The sequence below is a fragment of the Girardinichthys multiradiatus genome, chromosome 13 (assembly GCF_021462225.1).
Source record: "Girardinichthys multiradiatus isolate DD_20200921_A chromosome 13, DD_fGirMul_XY1, whole genome shotgun sequence".
In the NCBI taxonomy this organism is placed as follows: domain Eukaryota; kingdom Metazoa; phylum Chordata; class Actinopteri; order Cyprinodontiformes; family Goodeidae; genus Girardinichthys; species Girardinichthys multiradiatus.
Genome location: NC_061806.1, coordinates 37,601,812 through 37,622,467, shown reverse-complemented (window position 1 = coordinate 37,622,467; position 20,656 = coordinate 37,601,812). Strand labels below are relative to the sequence as shown.

At 38.2% G+C, this 20,656-nt stretch overlaps 3 protein-coding genes across 4 annotated transcripts; all 3 read right to left on the bottom strand.

Moving 5' to 3' along the window:
* Positions 1–124: 124 nt before the first annotated feature.
* LOC124878870 (ictacalcin-like) lies at positions 125–2,466 on the bottom strand. Of its 2 annotated transcripts, none has more exons than XM_047383040.1 (3): positions 2,325–2,466; positions 1,128–1,273; positions 125–393 (listed from the first exon to the last, which is right to left on the bottom strand). In XM_047383040.1, exons 2-3 carry the CDS (start codon positions 1,263–1,265, stop codon positions 229–231), a joined length of 303 nt encoding a protein of 100 aa, XP_047238996.1. In that variant the 5' UTR covers positions 1,266–1,273; positions 2,325–2,466; the 3' UTR covers positions 125–228. The 2 variants fall into 2 exon arrangements, with proteins under 2 accessions (XP_047238996.1, XP_047238995.1); XM_047383039.1 differs by lacking the exon at positions 2,325–2,466 and adding an exon at positions 1,554–1,692.
* Positions 2,467–10,771: 8,305 nt separating this feature from the next.
* s100a10a (S100 calcium binding protein A10a) lies at positions 10,772–12,190 on the bottom strand. The gene is made up of 3 exons (XM_047383041.1): positions 12,055–12,190; positions 11,122–11,284; positions 10,772–11,025 (listed from the first exon to the last, which is right to left on the bottom strand). Exons 2-3 carry the CDS (start codon positions 11,260–11,262, stop codon positions 10,861–10,863), a joined length of 306 nt encoding a protein of 101 aa, XP_047238997.1. The 5' UTR covers positions 11,263–11,284; positions 12,055–12,190; the 3' UTR covers positions 10,772–10,860.
* Positions 12,191–16,890: 4,700 nt separating this feature from the next.
* LOC124879821 (protein S100-A11-like) lies at positions 16,891–17,533 on the bottom strand. The gene is made up of 2 exons (XM_047384574.1): positions 17,393–17,533; positions 16,891–17,123 (listed from the first exon to the last, which is right to left on the bottom strand). Exons 1-2 carry the CDS (start codon positions 17,531–17,533, stop codon positions 16,908–16,910), a joined length of 357 nt encoding a protein of 118 aa, XP_047240530.1. The 3' UTR covers positions 16,891–16,907.
* Positions 17,534–20,656: the final 3,123 nt, after the last annotated feature.

Sequence of the window (20,656 nt, the reverse complement as noted above, 5' to 3'; positions counted from 1 at the left end):
CATACTCCGACTTACTCCCTCAGTCCATGCAGAAGTACTCCAGATTAAACAGAAATACAATGGCACAAATACCACTGCAGTTCTCATAGTTATGGCTTAAAGTGCAAAATAACCAGATACATTGTTTGACAGGGGAAAAAAAAATCTTTATTTATGTTTGCATGACAAAATCATGTGAATTCAGGGTGTAGTCTTTTTTTTTCCAAATGGCGGATCTTTTAGTCACCCTCAAGGGGGCGCTTGGGTTCCTATTTTTTTCCCAATGAAGTGCTCATGGCACATCTGAGTGAGGCAGCTGACCAGGTTGACAAACTCACTGAAGTCCACACTGTTGCTCTGGTTTGTGTCCAAGTCCTTGAAGATGCGGTCGACTGCTGTCTGGTCATTGGCTTTCTGCAGCCAAAAAACAAAAAGTGTGAGTTTTTTTCAGAATACAAAATCTCTTGTAATAATCGAATGTTCTAAAGTTTGCACACACTCCAAACCTTTACAGACTTTGTGAGGTGAAAATCACAAACTTCAGTGTATTTTTTGTAATTTTCTGTGACAGGCCAAAACATGGTAGTGCATAATTGTGAAGCTGAAGAAAATCAATTGTTGGCTAAACAGAAATCTGCATTCATCTCTTCCTGAATCAATAGTTTATAGAACCACCTTTTACTACAGTTAGATCCTCACGTCTTTTTTGGTATATTAGCTTTGCACATCTTTAAACTGACGTTTTGCCTGTTCTCTACATTTTATTATGCATTGACCGTTTAGTGGTGTTGTTTTTATGTGATGCATAAAAATGACAAATAAAGTTCATTTAGTCATTCATTGCTCAGGCTCAGTGAGATTTGATAAAGAGCCTCTATAAAAATCCACTAAACATTTTGCATGAATATGACTATGCTTTGATCTAAACCCATGCCATTGTACATCTAGCTGTAGGTTTACAGCCAGAAGCCTGAATTTATCTCCATCCATCTTCGCATCAACTCTGTCCAGCTACCCTTACCCTAAGTACATAAAATACACTGAAGTTGTGATTATAAAGTGACGAAATATGGAAACGTTCAAAAGGTATAAATATTTTTTCAAGGCACTGAGCATCATTGTGGATGGATAGCTCTGAGGTCACTTACACACAGCAGGTCTCCAAATTCATTCTGCAGGAGCTCCTTCAGCTCGTCCTTATTCAGGGTGTCCTTGTCTCCCTCCTTGCTGGCGTATTTAGTGAAGGTTGTGATGAGGAGGGCCATAGCCTTCTGGATGTCAGACATGATGGCAGCTAGTTTACGATAAAAGACAGGAGAGAATATAAAGACATAGAAAAATAATGCAGGATGTGTTGATCAAACAATGATGTTTTGTTAGGATCTTATTTAACTCTGGTAAAATGAACTGGTGCAGATTAATCATTTGAACAAATTTGGGATCATAACAAGAACGTTATTAATAATCACAAGTTGGTAGTCATTACAAAAGGGAGTAAAAGGAATAAGCACTGCATCTTTTTAGATCACAAGGCAAAAATCTATATCATCTGTAAAATAATGAAATTCACATACTGTGATATTCATTCATTAGCAGCTGAGCTGGTGCTGGATAATATTATGTTCTTCACTTCCTGTGTTTTTCCTTTTTGCTTTCCATGGAGTTGGATAAAAATACACCCTGGGATTCCACCTGGGCCCCTTTGCTCTTATGTCACTCTGGTCTCTAACACAACGGAGTGACATGGGTCGTTGTTATGGTAACAGCTCTAATGCTGCAGAAAACCTCACCTGAACATGATCTCAAAATCAAGATCCTTACATATCATTCATGTTTTAAGAACATGTTTTTAATGCTTAATTTGTGTACCACGGCAGGTCAGTAAAGGTTTGCAGGACCAGTAGTGGTAGCACTGTGACTCCTCCCTGGAGCATGGTTAGAGAAAACTCTGCCATCAGAGGGTTTGTAAGCAGATGGGAATTGTGAAGGAAAAGAACACAAAAGCAGCTCAGATGTTTCCATTTCCCCCCACCTTTTGTCTGTTATCTGTGAACATATGGAACAAAAAAATAAAAGTTTTCCCGTAATGGTTGCATAATATGATAAATGCAGCTTGTAGAGCATAAACAAGACTAAAGATCTCAGTTTTTTGATGGCATGCAATTTTTAGTTTTATTCGAATTTGGGGAAAAAAGGAAGATATAGCACAAATCTTACAGATTAGACTGTGTCAATACCATTTCTAACCCAACCTAAAAAAAAAACTGCAGCAATCTGGGAAATTGTATAATGTTAAATTTCACAATAAAAAACCCCCCAATATTTTAGCTTGTCTTTCTACTCACCCAGGTTGAGATGTTAGGAGATCTGAAGGTGACAGTCTGTGTTTGAAGAGCTGAGAGGATGAGGAAACGACTCTGAATGATGCTTTATACATCACCACACCCTGAACCCTTGCCTGTGTGAACACTCCCTCCTTTCCAGCCACTCCTCCTTCTCTCCTTCTCTCCTCCTAAATAAGGAATGCAAGTTCAGAAAAACAATGTAATATGACTCTATTAGTGTATACTCTGCATGTAAGTTTATCGAGGAGGGATAAAAGTATTTAAAGTAGAATTAAATGCAGCTCCTTCTACTGGAGTCCACTTTTCTGTAAGAAAATTCAGGATTTGCGGCCTATTTTTGAAGTCATCTAAAAACACAACTCTCATAAAAATTTTAATTTTAATCCTTAAATAAAATTCTTTCCCCATTAGAAATTATTTTCTGTGCATAATAAATCACAACATCATATTAGGATTTGCTAATGATGTTCCTGTTCTCTAATTAAATACAGCATAACCGATACAATAGCGGTTTTGCAAGATTATCACCAATTTTGAGGACTTGCAATAACTTTCATGGTAAACATTATGTGTCAAAGAATTTTGATGATCCGTTAAACTCCATATATGGTTTTCCCTTATCTGCTTTTGGATACGTTGCCTGGCAAAAAAAAATTCAAATCCCTGGTGTTTTACAGTTTTTCATGCTACAACCACAAACTTCACTAAGTAGATTTCATTGGGATTGTATGTAAGAGACCGACAAAACTGTTGCGTAGTTCTGAAATTAATTCTTTTTCTACAAATAAAAATCTAAAATGTGTACTGTAACTGAAAATCGGTGGTGGTAGCATTATGCTGTGGGGATGCTTTTCTTCAGCATGGATAGGAAAGTTGGTCAAAGTTGATGGGAAGATGGATGGAGCTAAATACTGTATATGGCAATACTGACAGAAAACCATTTAGAAGCTACAGAGGACTTGAGACTTGGGTGAGGTTCACTTTCCAGCAGGACATAACCCTGAACATTCAGCCTTAGCCACAGCTGAATGAAAGAAACAATAAAAGAAATGGCACATGGAAGTAAGGAAGGACAAAAAGAAGGAAAGAAATGGGAAGCACAGAAGAAAAACAAGGAAGCAAGAATACGAGGAAGAAAAGAAAGAAGGCAACGGTGGAGTCAAAGTAGGAAATGACAGAAGGACACAACATTTAAACAAAGGAATAGTGAATAAAGTCTGGACATACAAAGAATTTCCCAAACTCTTATTTTGTTTTTTTTCCAGACCAATCTAGACCTAGAAAACACTGAAACTGAATTCCAGACTTTTCCGGACCTTTCCAGTCTGCACATAAAGTCCCAATACAATATACTGATGTTTGTGGTTGTGATGTGACAAAATGTAAAAACGTTCAGGGGGAATAAATACTTGTGCATAGCACTGTCACATAATAACACTTTAACTGTGAATGGTAACAGATCGTTCCTGGTGTTCTGTGTGAGCAGAAGGCTGTTTCTGATTTTATTTGCTGGTTTGTAGAGGCGCGTGACTCTAAACTGAAAACACTGGGCACATTGACTCACTGTAAGCTGACTGTTCAGGTTCCATGGGGCTCCACTCTTCTTTACAAATTAGTGAGGTTGGGACTCACAGTCATGTCTCAAAAGCTCAAACCGGAGAGGCAAAAAAGAAATAAACAAATCAACACCGTAGCAACTCTGTTTGCACACTGTGTGTGTGTGTGTGTGTGTGCTCTGTTTTCATTTTGCATCGTTCATTAGAGTAAGCTTGCCCTTGTGACCACTTTTGTTTTTTATAAATTCCAGTTAAAAACAGAATATAAGTTTAAATCATCAGTTAATGCTCCAATATCTTTTCCATGCAGAAATAATAAAAGCTTTATCTTCATCTGTTTTTGTTTTACTGGCTTTAATTTACCAGAGTTGGAAAGGAGCATCCATAGACACTGAAATATGTATTACAAACACATTTCATCCCCATAAACATATTTGTGAGAACATACAGGTCCTTCTCAAAATATTAGCATATTGTGATAAAGTTCATTATTTTCCATAATGTCATGATGAAAATTTAACATTCATATATTTTAGATTCATTGCACACTAACTGAAATATTTCAGGTCTTTTATTGTCTTAATATGGATGATTGTGGCATACAGCTCATGAAAACCCAAAATTCCTATCTCACAAAATTAGCATATTTCATCCGACCAATAAAAGAAAAGTGTTTTTAATACAAAAAACGTCAACCTTCAAATAATCATGTACAGTTATGCACTCAATACTTGGTTGGGAATCCTTTTGCAGAAATGACTGCTTCAATGCGGCGTGGCATGGAGGCAATCAGCCTGTGGCACTGCTGAGGTCTTATGGAGGCCCAGGATGCTTCGATAGCGGCCTTTAGCTCATCCAGAGTGTTGGGTCTTGAGTCTCTCAACGTTCTCTTCACAATATCCCACAGATTCTCTATGGGGTTCAGGTCAGGAGAGTTGGCAGGCCAATTGAGCACAGTGATACCATGGTCAGTAAACCATTTACCAGTGGTTTTGGCACTGTGAGCAGGTGCCAGGTCGTGCTGAAAAATGAAATCTTCATCTCCATAAAGCTTTTCAGCAGATGGAAGCATGAAGTGCTCCAAAATCTCCTGATAGCTAGCTGCATTGACCCTGCCCTTGATAAAACACAGTGGATCAACACCAGCAGCTGACACGGCACCCCAGACCATCACTGACTGTGGGTACTTGACACTGGACTTCTGGCATTTTGGCATTTCCTTCTCCCCAGTCTTCCTCCAGACTCTGGCACCTTAATTTCCGAATGACATGCAGAATTTGCTTTCATCCGAAAAAAGTACTTTGGACCACTGAGCAACAGTCCAGTGCTGCTTCTCTGTAGCCCAGGTCAGGCGCTTCTGCCGCTGTTTCTGGTCCAAACGTGGCTTGACCTGGGGAATGCGGCACCTGTAGCCCATTTCCTGCACACGCCTGTGCACGGTAGCTCTGGATGTTTCTACTCCAGACTCAGTCCACTGCTTCCGCAGGTCCCCCAAGGTCTGGAATCGGCCCTTCTCCACAATCTTCCTCAGGGTCCGGTCATCTCTTCTCGTTGTGCAGCGTTTTCTGCCACACTTTTTCCTTCCCACAGACTTCCCACTGAGGTGCCTTGATACAGCACTCTGGGAACAGCCTATTCGTTCAGAAATGTCTTTTGGTTGAGGGTGCCAATAGTGGCCTTCTGGACAGCAGTCAGGTCGGCAGTCTTACCCATGATTGGGGTTTTGAGTGATGAACCAGGCTGGGAGTTTTAAAGGCCTCAGGAATCTTTTGCAGGTGTTTAGAGTTAACTCGTTGATTCAGATGATTAGGTTCATAGCTCGTTTAGAGACCCTTTTAATGATATGCTAATTTTGTGAGATAGGAATTTTGGGTTTTCATGAGCTGTATGCCACAATCATCCGTATTAAGACAATAAAATACCTGAAATATTTCAGTTAGTGTGCAATGAATCTAAAATATATGAATGTTAAATTTTCATCATGACATTATGGAAAATAATGAACTTTATCACAATATGCTAATATTTTGAGAAGGACCTGTATAAATGGCTTCCTGTGTATCCAGTAACTGAAGTCTGCCATCTAGTGGCTGAAACATGTACTTTAGAAAAATAATCTTGCAGCATCAGGTCATTCATTAAAAAGCCAAAGTTAATTCACTTCAGGATGTCAATATTTATTCAAAATATTAACTGCTTATGTCACAGAGAGGTAGCCCCATAACTTATATTTTTAGCAGCAATTTATTTAAAAATATGAAAACAATGATTAAACAAGTGCATTTCTTCTAACTTTTAATACATTTATTTGAACAAATTCCTTCTGATTTATAGTTAATTTTAATTAAAGTTCCCTATCATCAAAATATTACCAATTTTCTAGTTATGTCTTTATTTGTTGTTGTTAAATAACAGTTTATTTATTTATAGTTCATATGATTTAATGATTATGAGTTCAAAATGCTGCAGCAAGAGTTCTGATGAAAATTAAAAAGAGAGATCATATTTCTCCTATTTTAGCTTCCCTTCATTGGCTCCCTGTTAAATGCAGAATAGAATTAAAAATTCTCCTCCTCACATATAAAGCCCTTAATGATCTAGCTCCATCATACATCAGAGATCTGATTGGTCCATATGTTCCTAACAGAGCACTTCGTTCTCAGACTGCAGGTTTACTGGTGGTTCCTAGAGTCTCTAGAAGTAGAATGGGAGGCAGATCCTTTAGTTATCAGGCTCCTCTCCTGTGGAACCAGCTCCCAGTTTTAGTCCGTGAGGCAGACACCCTGTCTACTTTTAAGGCTAGGCTTAAAACTTTCCTTTTTGATAAAGCTTATAGTTAGAGTGGCTTAGTTTATCCTGAGCTATCTGTGTAGTTATGCTGCTATAGGCTTAGGCTGCTGGAGGACTTAATGACCACTTTCATACATTCTCATACTACTCTCCAATTTGGCATTATTTGCTGTTATTTCAGCTTTTAACTTTATGTTTTCTCTCTTTTCTCTTCCTAGAAGCTACACCTGGCCTGACTCTGTGTCTACCTGTGACACCTTTCTGGAGAGGGGCATCGTCCGAGCTTCTGCTGGCAACAATTTACCCTCTACTGATGATCCACATGGCCCTGTCTTTCAGTGTTTAACCCTTTCTCTCTCCTAGACATGGCAATTGACTGAGCTTCTACTGTAACAAACTCTATGTGCTCTCTTTCAGACTCTAACCTTGAAAACTGGCTCAGAGTTTATCTGTTCTTTCTTTCTAGATGAAACGACTAAAGGAGCTACATCCATTAACATTTACTTTTCCTTCCCATAGAAAGTACTCCTGCATCAGTGCTTTTGTGTTCTTTTTCCTTCTCTGCTCGTAAACCCTTGTAAAGTCAACGCCAGTCACTGTCCACTGTCTCTACATGCTCATCCAGGAGGAGTGAATGCTGCAAGTCACTGACTGGATGCAATCTGCTGGGTTTCCTTAGATAGAAAAACTTTGTATCCAATTTGAATAAATAACTGAATCTGACTGAACTGTTCAATGGTTAGGACTAATTGGAATGTATGTACCCGACTTGAAATCTGTATGATTTGATTGAATTGACTTAGTCCATTTTAAAGTTACCCACCTTTCACACAATGCAACAGAAAACAACACTTGCCAATTATTTTTACCTCTGCCTTCCTCCCTCCCTATTGGATGGAGTAAGGGTGAGTCAGGTTTAGCCTAAACCTGTTCAGTTATGGTTGAGGTGCAAACACACCCTCCATTTCTGCTACCTGTGCGACTCCTTCTCTTTTCCAATGGTTATAATCAGTCTGACAGAGAGAGGTATCCCAATACTTGTGGTTTTTAGTATAACAATGACCATCAGTGGGCTCTAGATGGACAAACTTCATCAGTTTATTATTTTACTTAGTACCCCTACACATAGCCTATTCTAAAATGGCCAAACTCTAATACTCAGTAGTTTAATCTAACCTCCCCAACAACCCTGCACCATTCCAAACCCTTTGTGAAGTGCCTTGAGAAGACATGTGTTGTGAATTGGCGCTATATAAATAAAACTGAATAATGAATAGAATTTAAATATGGGTTTATAAAATGTAAAAATTATTTGGTAACCAAAAATAATAGCATTAAAAATATTATAATAAATAAATATAATAAAAAAATATTCTAAAATTCTTTAGTTTAATAAAACTTTTACCAGCATTCAAATATTTCTTTGTAAACGTTTAATAGGATCAATTGTATTTGTTTTACGTTTCAATACTAATTGATGTAATTATTATTATTATTTGTTTCTTATTAATTTGTACCTTTTGTAATTGTATTAATTAATTAATACAATATGTTGATAAAACATGTTTTATTATTTAATCATATATTTTACTGTTATCATTGAGATATTTGAAAGATTAAATATGAAAGAAGCAATATTATTTTGTAAATACTAAAACTCATAAATACAAAACAAAGCATTTAATTATTTTCTCAAACACTTTTGGTTGATCAGGTAACTTTTAGGCTTATTTTTAATCTTCTGTTGATGTCTTACTTTACTTACAGAGCTGTTTCGCTTTTGCTTTGTTTTAGGACTTTGCAATAAAATACAACAGGCAATGCACAGGAGCATAAAACAACATGAGTAATTGGTGCAGTGCTCGCATTATATTAAGTCCTTGACACACTTTTTAGACAATATATAGTATCCCATAAAAGGTACAAAGCAGGTGGAGAAAGGTTGTCTATGTTAAGGCAAAAGACGGATTCTTCATAAAATGAAGAACATTATGGAGAACCCTGAGCATTCTCTTCATGAGACTGTCCTACAACAACAGAGTGTCTTCAGTCAGAGGCTTCTTCAGATCTGCTGTAAGACGGAGCGCTACAGGAGATCCTTCCTGCCCACAGACATCAGCATCTACAACGACTCTTTGAAGAAACCTTCATAATATGAGCTACAACAACATTTAATTTCCCTTTGGGATGAATAAAGTATTTTTGAATTTGAATTTGAATTGAACAAAGTCTGTACGTCTGAATTCAGCACCACTACAATCTGTTAATGCCAAAACCTATGGGAACTTCATGAAAGATAGTAAAAGACCTCCACACGGCAGCACAGATTGGTGTAAAAACAGTGAACAAAGCTGGAAATCCCGACTCTAAACTAAGCTCTGGGTAACGTGGGTGTGGTGCTTCTCTAAACACATGCGCATACAGACATGCACAGTCAGAAACTGTAATATAGCAACTGCAGTGTTTGCCCCGTTACCATGAAGACTGCAAAACCTGGAGGCCCTTCCCATGAGGCTATGGATATTTTCCCCTGGGTTTAATCTTGTAGGCAGGGAGATGAGGTTCCACTTTCAACACTGGAGCAAATTCCCTACCATAAGTCCTGTAACTTGTTATTTAACATGAAATTGTACAATTCTGTGGGGTAACAATTTTATTGATGAATTATGCCTTAAAAGAAGTGCTGGATGGCTGATTGTTCAAGAGTGAACCAGAAAGGGGAGGGGAATGGAATAGCTGCCCTTTTCCTCTCTTTCACCAGATATGAGTCACAATGAAAACACTTCTTTACTGGATTAAATGCATGTGACTCTATCCCTCTGCAGTTCTACACTCTGCCTAAAGGTTTCCTCGATATTAATCAAAGCAACCCACTTTCCCAGTTAACTTATGTCCGTCCTTTGCATCATCATGTTGAAAGTTGCAACATCCACTGAACGGGCTTACTTCACAACAGGGTGTGCTGTGCCTGGAACATTCTGCACATTCCTCTGGGCAATGATAAGCACGACTTTATGAAAGGAGGAGGCAAAGTTCGCCTCTTCTCTCAGACTCAGGGAGGCATAAAATACAGGTGGGAATCACATTATCACACCTACTTTCAATGGTGCTTTTGCCAAGAAAGTGATGAACATAATGAGTTTTACAAGGAAGTAAAAGGTGTAAAAATTACTTTTTGAATTTGATTTCTATTGAAGTTAAAAACTTAAAGGCAGTTTGAGCGGATTACAGATGCACTACATACAAACCCCTCAGATTTGACCTTTCAACTGAAATAACTGCTTTGCCCCAGGTCATTTAAAACATCCATGTTGCTGGACCATGGGTCTGGCAAATATAACCTCTGACTCCTGCAGGTGATATATGTTGAATTTCTTACCTTCCTCATAGTTATTGTTTATATTAGATTGGTACGATTTGGTTTTGTTACAGAAATGGTATTATTTCATTAAGCTAGAAATGTAGAAAGTATTTAAAGATATCTATGATTTGTTGTAACAATAGATTTTGTTTGTTAATGGTAAACCTGAAATGTGTGTGTCTTTAATGGAAAAAAAAAACCTTATTCAAGAAATAGGTAGTATTAAATTTAGGGTCATCAATTGTTGACATTTTGGTCTCTCTTAGCCTAAAGAATGTAGTTTAGAAAAACAAAGAGTATTAATCTTATTGGCTTTTATCTTTGTCATTTCTTCAGATCCGCCTCTGATTGGGTGATCAGCCTCTTTTGATGTCTCCCACCCCAACAGCTGAGTGTGCTCAGTCTGGAGACTCAATGAGAAAGAATCTTAGAAACATATGAGTATGAGTGACATGCCACCACATCATAATCAATATTTCCTGATATTTTTATTCATTCCTCTATGATTATATATGTCTGTCTGATAAAAGTGTTTGAATGTCGAGTGCATCGCTGTAAAAGGAAAGACTGGCACTCCAATATAGCATAAAACATTTTGATGTGTAACATAATGGTATTACCAGTGCTTTAAAAAAGCAAATGAATGAAATTATGTAAAAAAAAAAAAAAAGAAAAATACTCATAGTTTACAGGAGATAATCACATTACACATGTTTGGAGCAAGGAGTAGACTCTGGGAGTTTAAAATCATTCAGTGTATTTATTTGATTAAGCAATCTTTACAAAAAATGTGTTTTGGTCCATTAAACTTTTTTTTTATTTCTCTCTTTTATTTTTTTCCTGTCTTCAACCCTTTGTGCATCTTATAGCACTGCTCACAGGCAACAGACAGTCCAACAACCAGGGAAACAAACTCCTCAAAGTCCACCTGGCCATCCCCGTTGGCGTCCAGGTCCTTCATGATCTTATCAATGGCACCAGGGTCCTTCTGAGACTGTGCAGACACACACAAAGAAATCAAAGGTGAAAATCTGTAAGATTTTTGCACTTCATTAGAAGTACTAAAGATTTTCTAAACTCTATCCCGCACCTTGAGGAAGTTAGCCAGCTCGTTCTCCATCAGCTCTCTGAGCTCTCGCCGGCTCAGAGTCCCAGGGAGGCCGTCCTTAGAGGCATAACGGTGGAACACCAAGATGAGCATCTCCATCGCTGTTTCCAAGTCGGAAGGCATAGCTGCTCTGAATGTGTGCGGACTGGAAGATACAGACAGCACAGTGGAAAATCAGTCTTACTCAAAGCAAACCTCATCAAGAGAATCTCTGACCAGAACAAACTCCATACAGATCTGAACTGCATTTTTTATTTGGTAAAGAGAAGTAAAATACCCAGAAACTGATTTGATCACTTTAAATCTAAACGCTTGTCCTAAAATAATTGCTCTAATGGATTTTAAGAGGATGTGTCTCCCTGCACTCAATAAAGAAATGAGTAAAGTTCACCAGCAGTTATTATGCACGGTGTGTTATTAAGTTGTTAGTCAGCTAGATAGGATCTACTGCCTCATTTTGACAGAAAAAAACACTTCATAATAAAACCTGAAGATGCTTTGTTGTAGCAACAGTTTGAAAAAAAAGGGGAAGTCATTGGCGTAGGAGGCTGAGTGGAAAAGTTGACTTAGATCACATATGAGAGGACTGGTAGAATTCAAGTAATGAGAGAGGACACTGTAGCAACATTCCAACGGTCACAACCACACCCTTATTTTACCCAACAATGCACCTTTACAGGCAACACAAAAAACTCCCTAAGGGTTTATTTTATAAGCCTAAAGTTCCAAAAGTTGTGTAAAAAAGTTGTTAAAAGTTGAGAGGAGCCCAGATTATTTCTATAAACTAGAATATTTTAGATTTCGCGCTGAAAGACATCCATACACAAATAAAAAAGTATTATTAATCCCCTGACAACGCTGGCAGGGTCCCACCTGTAAGAAGGCAACATTGTTAGTAGGTCAGTTTGGTCTTACCGTGGAAAGTATGAGGAGGCTCCGGCAGTGGAGAGGGCAGAAAATGTGCAGGGGACTTTAAGAAACGCAGCAGAGGTTTTATACTCAGGCACCACCCAGCCTGCTGTGAGTCAGACTCTTCTGTCCACTGTAACCGTATTGGACTGCAAATGGGCGGGAACCATACAGTCTGTAGTTCAGCAGTAACCCATAGATCCTTTAATCATTGTCTTTGGGTCTGGGTTCTATTGACTGATACCTCCTACTTCATTCACCAGTTAATGATCGATTAATGATTTCATTATATTGAATCTTCATTGCGTTATTATCAATAGTTATTTATTTAATCTACATGATTACTTGATTTGATCATTTTGATCATTTCATTGTGTGGTTGCCCAGTGATTTAATGTTAAAGCACTTTGTGTTAAATCTGACAGTAAGAAAAATCTGCAAAATCTACTATGTGAACTTTATCTGCCTAAAGGTTCAGTTTTATCTTTTTGTTTTCCTAAAACCTTTTACAGTAAAGCCTGAAGGTTCCTTGTATCAATATACAGGTCCTTCTCAAAATATTAGCATATTGTGATAAAGTTCATTATTTTCCATAATGTCATGATGAAAATTTAACATTCATATATTTTAGATTCATTGCACACTAACTGAAATATTTCAGGTCTTTTATTGTCTTAATACGGATGATTTTGGCATACAGCTCATGAAAACCCAAAATTCTTATCTCACAAAATTAGCATATCATTAGAAGGGTCTCTAAACGAGCTATGAACCTAATCATCTGAATCAACGAGTTAACTCTAAACACCTGCAAAAGATTCCTGAGGCCTTTAAAACTCCCAGCCTGGTTCATCACTCAAAACCCCAATCATGGGTAAGACTGCCGACCTGACTGCTGTCCAGAAGGCCACTATTGACACCCTCAAGCAAGAGGGTAAGACACAGAAAGAAATTTCTGAACGGATAGGCTGTTCCCAGAGTGCTGTATCAAGGCACCTCAGTGGGAAGTCTGTGGGAAGGAAAAAGTCTGGCAGAAAACGCTGCACAACGAGAAGAGGTGACCGGACCCTGAGGAAGATTGTGGAGAAGGGCCGATTCCAGACCTTGGGGGACCTGCGGAAGCAGTGGACTGAGTCTGGAGTAGAAACATCCAGAGCCACCGTGCACAGGCGTGTGCAGGAAATGGTCTACAGGTGCCACATTCCCCAGGTCAAGCCACTTTTGAACCAGAAACAGCAGCAGAAGCGCCTGACCTGGGCTACAGAGAAGCAGCACTGGACTGTTGCTCAGTGGTCCAAAGTACTTTTTTCGGATGAAAGCAAATTCTGCATGTCATTCGGAAATCAATGTGCCAGAGTCTGGAGGAAGACTGGGGAGAAGGAAATGCCAAAATGCCAGAAGTCCAGTGTCAAGTACCCACAGTCAGTGATGGTCCGGGGTGCCGTGTCAGCTGCTGGTGTTGGTCCACTGTGTTTTATCAAGGGCAGGGTCAATGCAGCTAGCTATCAGGAGATTTTGGAGCACTTCATGCTTCCATCTGCTGAAAAGCTTTATGGAGATGAAGATTTCATTTTTCAGCACAACCTGGCACCTGCTCACAGTGTCAAAACCACTGGTAAATGGTTTACTGACCATGGTATCACTGTGCTCAATTGGCCTGCCAACTCTCCTGACCTGAACCCCATAGAGAATCTGTGGGATATTGTGAAGAGAACGTTGAGAGACTCAAGACCCAACACTCTGGATGAGCTAAAGGCCGCTATCGAAGCATCCTGGGCCTCCATAAGACCTCAGCAGTGCCACAGGCTGATTGCCTCCATGCCACGCCGCATTGAAGCAGTCATTTCTGCAAAAGGATTCCCGACCAAGTATTGAGTGCATAACTGTACATGATTATTTGAAGGTTGACGTTTTTTGTATTAAAAACACTTTTCTTTTATTGGTCGGATGAAATATGCTAATTTTGTGAGATAGGAATTTTGGGTTTTCATGAGCTGTATGCCAAAATCATCCGTATTAAGACAATAAAAGACCTGAAATATTTCAGTTAGTGTGCAATGAATCTAAAATATATGAATGTTAAATTTTCATCATGACATTATGGAAAATAATGAACTTTATCACAATATGCTAATATTTTGAGAAGGACCTGTATTCTAATAATTATTTTTACTGATTTGTTGGCTGTACATTAATGATGCAAGTCTCAAGGTCTGCAACATCCCCAAGATGCTCTAATGGATTGAGATTTGGTGACTTTGAAGGTCATTGACAGGTCCAAGAAAGCAGTTCGAGATGACCAGTGGTGGTTTTCTAATATGGTCAATTTGGGCACTTGACCAGGGCTGCAGGAAAGAAGGATGGCTCAAGCACCAGAGAAAAAGATACAACTTAATTGTCAGGTGTGCCTTGAACAAAGTATCTTTACTTTTATGCAATAGGGACTTGGAACTTATTTTAAGGGCTTTGTGAGAAACTACACTGCATTTTATCTCACCGAAGAATTTAGATGATTTCATGCAATTTGATTGTGGCAATGACAGAAGGAGGTAATCGCCTAAGAAGTCATTCATGCAAGAACTCCCACTGTTTGTGACATGGTGCAATATTCTAATGGAAATAACAATCAGTAGATGGGCACACTGTCTAACAGGATTTTGGTCAAACTATATAAGTGAATTGGACTGCAATAAATTGTGTAGATTCATATTGTATTTGAATATGAACAGTTTGTTTTGTAAAGTGTCTAAGATTGACATTATTGTGACTTGGTTCTGCATGGATAAACTGACACCACCAAGTTGATGAATAAATATGAAGCAAAGACATTCAGGAATAAAAAAGTACAAAATAACTCATCTATTCACCCACTTTGACAACATGTATGCCCAAACCACAATCATGAGAAAACAATCTCTGCAATTCTATTGAGTAAAATCAAAATCTGAGTTCAGTGGACCCTTTTGTCGAAAATATGGTATTACATGTAGCATTTCTGCGACATCTCTTAAAGGTAAAGGATTGGAATATTAGTAATAATTACCTATAGAGTGTGTGCCTTTGGAAAATTTGTTTTTTTTTTTACTTTGAGGATCTAAATTCCCTAAAGAGCAAACCAGTCTGCTGGTTCATTACATCCTATAGCATGTAAATTGTAATTTTTGGTAAATATTATTATTTTATTTTATGTTTGCCACAAATTAAATTAATATAAGGGAAAACATATATATAGAGTTAAACCTATGCAGCTGCCTCTAGCTGAATTTTGGAATACTCATTCCCTCCAGTTAGTATGGTTACACTTTTGACAACCCATAAAAATTATACACCTTTAAATAACATGAGCAAGTACTTTTGCAAGGGACTGTATGTTTTATATTTTGGTGAGAACCTTTACCTCTTTTATTTATTTTGTCACATTAGCGAGAGCCTTGCATGAGCAGATCTGGATTTCTGTTATGCGTTTGCCCCCACATTTGGACGCAGAAATGTTGGAAAGGTTGCACTGATGACTTCAGCAACATCAGGTGATTTGCTATAAAGTCAAATGTAGGGAAAAGAAAAATTCGTGAGAGAACGTAGAGCATCTAAAACAATGAGGTCTTCAACAGATTTTAAAATAGTGTGCACAAGTAAAAATACAAAACTGGAAAACAATTAAATTAGGTTTTAGTAAAAACAAATATTAAAAGAAGGCTTGAGGATTTTTTGCTGACCTTTTAAAGTGCATGTCCCTGTCCTATTCTGTTTCATTGCATTGTTCAATTAGCGCCATCTTGTGGCAAAGGTAAGGTACTGCAAACTTCCAATGCAACACAGAGTGGAGAATTGACTACCACACAGATATCTTCCAGTAAGAATGGTTCCCAGTTTCTCTTTAAAAATTGGGTTTTCCCTGTTCAATCCAATATGAACACAAAGTAGCTTAGATGAGTGTTTTAGTTCAGTAAATACAGTTTAAATACCATATTACAAACTATGTCTTAACAGACATCTGTAGAATAAATAAGAACACAAATGCTACAACTAACATGAGTTAAAGGGTACACTCAGGTACTTTTTGATCACACGGCCCAGATTTTATAGTATTAGACATTATCCAACACAGTTTTGGTCTTGAAGCATACACATGGCTTTGAGCTTCCAGGGTGAAAATTGTGTAACAACGTGATGGTGCAGTGCTGCCTCCAACTGGTGGGGAGTGCAGATCAAGACAGCACACAAACTGGCTTCCTACTCAGCCAGTTTAACCACAAAAGGAGCCACTTCTGTCATGACACAATCATTTTATTTTATTTTCCTCAGCACAATGTCATACATGTTAAATTATGAAGGTTTATTCACATTTAAAGAACATTAATTGAAGTCCCCTTCTTGCCATTGTGTACATTTTTAATTGGCAAATTTCTGAGACTGCTTTTTCTTTTAGTAATCCTTTCTACCATATTAGGGTTTATATTTATTTCTTGCTGAACATTAGTAGTATCTGTAACATCATCTTTGCAACAAAAATTAAATGCAATGAAAATGCACCTGCAAATGGCTTAATTTGTTAGCATATTCTCCATTTAGGCTGTGTTGCAGTTACTGTTTTCTGGCAGCACGTAGCTTCAATTTTTCATTTAGTGGCCTAATGCTAATGTAAAGCATATTTTATGCAAAATGAAATAGTCTGAAAATGCTGCATATTTTCACTCTGAGTTGGCTGAATGCAAGGTGAATTAGTCATTTTAGTGGGTTCTTACAGGAGGCATGCTTACTAAACATCCACCTAACTAGTTTTACTTGCATTTTCAGTTTTTCTATGACTCCTATAACAAAAATAACAGACATGCAAAAACATTTGGCAGCAAATGTTTTTATTTATTTGATGTCAAACCAAGTATTTCAATTTGGTAATGGCTTGTAAGCTGCTCAGTCTTATTTGTCCATTCCTTCATGAGTTTTTGAAGGGTTTCATAGCTCCCAGCCGCGTATCCGGCAATTATCAGAGCAAACTCTTTGAATTCGATGGATCCATCCTGGTTCAGGTCTACACCTTGGAATATTTCCTCTCCAATGTTTCTGCCATCCCCCTTCACATAAGAAATTAAATTTGTCAATATTTCACATATATATATATATATATATATATATATATATATATATATATATATATATATATATATATATATATATATATATATATATATATATATATATATATATATATATATAGACAGATTTGGTCATATATATATATATTCCAATTACCAAATCTGTCCATATATATATATATATATATATATATATGGACAGATTTGGTAATTATTTTACAATGACGCTGTGCACGGGTGTGCCTCACCTTCTTGAATGAGGGCAGCGGCTCATTAAGCAGCTCCAAAAAGGCCTGTTTGCTCAGCTTTCCATCCTCCCCTTGCTTCGACATGTAAACGCCAAACATGGAACCCAGTGCAATCTCCAAACCGCTCAGGTCCTGGTTCATTTTTAGGCAGGATACAGATTTGGACACAAAACACAGCAGTCAGAATAACATTATAACTGCCTCCAGTTTTTTTTTTTACATACTTAACAAAAAGTAGAGCAAGTTTCTAAAAAAATTTGGAAGCATACAATTAATGTCCATTAGGCAAAATTATTGGAATCCAGCCACATGTGTTATTTGTTAAGCAAAATTGCAGAAACTACTGGTAACAACATAAAATACAGCATTTTATCCTGATCTTACCTGGATTCAGAGGTGAGCCTACAGTGAGATCTCAGGGCTGTTTGGGAGGGTTTAAATAGAGCGAGTGGTACAACCACCTTACCTGCAACAAACCTTTTTCAACATGTCCTGTTTAACAGGTTGTTTAACAGGACTGAACAATTTTAACACATCAACCATCCCATTGTAGCTCAGTTTGCATGTTTAGGGTTGGTGATTCAAAATGGCAGAAATAAATACAACCTGAACTTACAGAGGTTGGACAATGAAACTGAAACACCTGTCATTTTAGTGTGGGAGGTTTCATGGCTAAATTGGACCAGCCTGGTAGCCAGTCTTCATTGATTGCACATTGCACCAGTAAGAACAGAGTGTGAAGGTTCAATTAGCAGGGTAAGAGCACAGTTTTGTTCAAAATATTGAAATGCACACAACATTATGGGTGACATACCAGAGTTCAAAAGAGGACAAATTGTTGGTGCATGTCTTGCTGGCGCATCTGTGACCAAGACAGCAAGTCTTTGTGATGTATCAAGAGTCACGGTATCCAGGGTAATGTCAGCGTACCACCAAGAAGGACGAACCACATCCAACAAGATTAACTGTGGACGCAAGAGGAAGCTGTCTGAAAGGGATGTTCGGGTGCTAACCTGGATTGTATCCAAAAAACATAAAACCACAGCTGCCCAAATCACTGCAGAATTAAATGTGCACCTCAACTCTCCTGTTTCCACCAGAACTGTCCGTCGGGAGCTCCACGGGGTCAATATACACGGCCGGGCTGCTATAGCCAAACCTTTGGTCACTCATGCCAATGCCAAACGTCGGTTTCAATGGTGCAAGGAGCGCAAATCTTGGGCTGTGGACAATGTGTATTGTTCTCTGATGAGTCCACCTTTACTGTTTTCCCCACATCCGGGAGAGTTACGGTGTGGAGAAGCCCCAAAGAAGCGTACCACCCAGACTGTTGCATGCCCAGAGTGAAGCATGGGGGTGGATCAGTGATGGTTTGGGCTGCCATATCATGGCATTCCCTTGGCCCAATACTTGTGCTAGATGGGGGCGTCACTGCCAAGGACTACCGAACCATTCTTGAGGACCATGTGCATCCAATGGTTCAAACATTGTTTCCTGAAGGCAGTGCCGTGTATCAGGATGACAATGCACCAATACACACAGCAAGACTGGTGAAAGATTGATTTGATGAACATGAAAGTGAAGTTGAACATCTCCCATGGCCTGCACAGTCACCAGATCTAAATATTATTGAAACACTTTGGGTTGTTTTGGAGGAGCGAGTCAGGAAACGTTTTCCTCCACCAGTATCACGTAGTGACCTGGCCACTATCCTGCAAGAAGAATGGCTTAAAATCCCTCTGACCACTGTGCAGGACTTGTATATGTCATTCCCAAGACGAATTGATGCTGTATTGGCCGCAAAAGGAGGCCCTACACCATACTAATAAATTATTGTGGTCTAAAACCAGGTGTTTCAGTTTCATTGTCCAAGCTCAGTATATCATCAAATAACCTGGACTTATGTCATATAGCTTCAATAAAATAATATAATAAATATGTTGCTGAAATAGGATTTTGTTCCATTTGTTCCAATCCTTCATGAAAATATTAATTAGAGCATAAAGAGAATAAATCAATGTAAAATATACATACATATACAGTATATATATGAAATACAATGACAGGATACCAAGTGTGTGCAAAGCAGTGATCAAAGCAAAGGGGGGCTATTTTGAGAAATATAAAATAAAATAATATTTTGAGTTATTTCACAATTTTCTGTCTGCTACATACATTCATATAATTTGCTTCATAGTTTTGATGATATCTTCAGTATGTATCTAGAATGTAGGAAGTAATATAAATAAAGAAAAGCCACTGAATAACGAAGGTTGTCTACAATATGACGGGTAGTGTGTGTAGGTATACTGTATCTCCAACCAGAATGTGTGTGTTGGCCCTACATGGATTCTTAACAGGCTGGATGGGTAATAAATGGGTGTGGGCTTGCAGTTGCTATATTCAGGTCTTAGCTGGGTCTCAACTGCAACAAACCCTTTTCCACATGTATTGTATAACAAGTTATTTCTGACGCTCATTTAAGAACTCACAATCAGTGACACCAACTCAAAACAGAGGTTAATAATTGAAAATACAGTGCCTTGCAGAAGTATTCGTATCCCTTGAACTTAATGTATTTTTTAGGGATTTTATTTGACAGGCATATCCATTAAATGGGTGGGCTATAACTCTGACATTCATTTGTATTTAACCCTCTTTACTCTGATACCACTAAATAAAAAATGGAGCAACCACTTGCATTCAGGAGTCACCCAATTGGTAAATCCAGGTGTTCGGTGTAGCCCTCTGGGTTTTTTTTTCAGAACATTAGTGAAGAACTGCATCATGAAGACCACCAAGCATTGTTATGCAACAATCTATGAAGAACATCTGAAAAGTAATGCACAGCTGCATATCCTACCAAGACATGGTCATCCACTTAAACCCAGGCTCTGCAACCTATGACTCTGATTTACATGTGGCTTATTCGCCATCCCACAGCGCCCCATTATATTTTTTACATGGAAAGGTAATGGGGCAGCCTAGATTTAGCGCTTGCTCTGTAGTTGGTTCTTTATCTGAGCTACCTGACCATTATTATGTAAAAAGCCTTAATTGCCCCGGTGATACTTGTATTAGTTTTTTTTGTGTTTGTTTTATTTCTAAAAGTAAATAAGTAATATTTTTCTGATGATCAAGTACATTTTTACTGAGGTACAGCTAAGTGGCCCGTGGAAACTCTCAACGAGCTGCAGAGAAATCTCATGTGGGAGATCCTGTTTACAGAACAGTTGCAGAACCATGAAGGAGACACAGCAAACG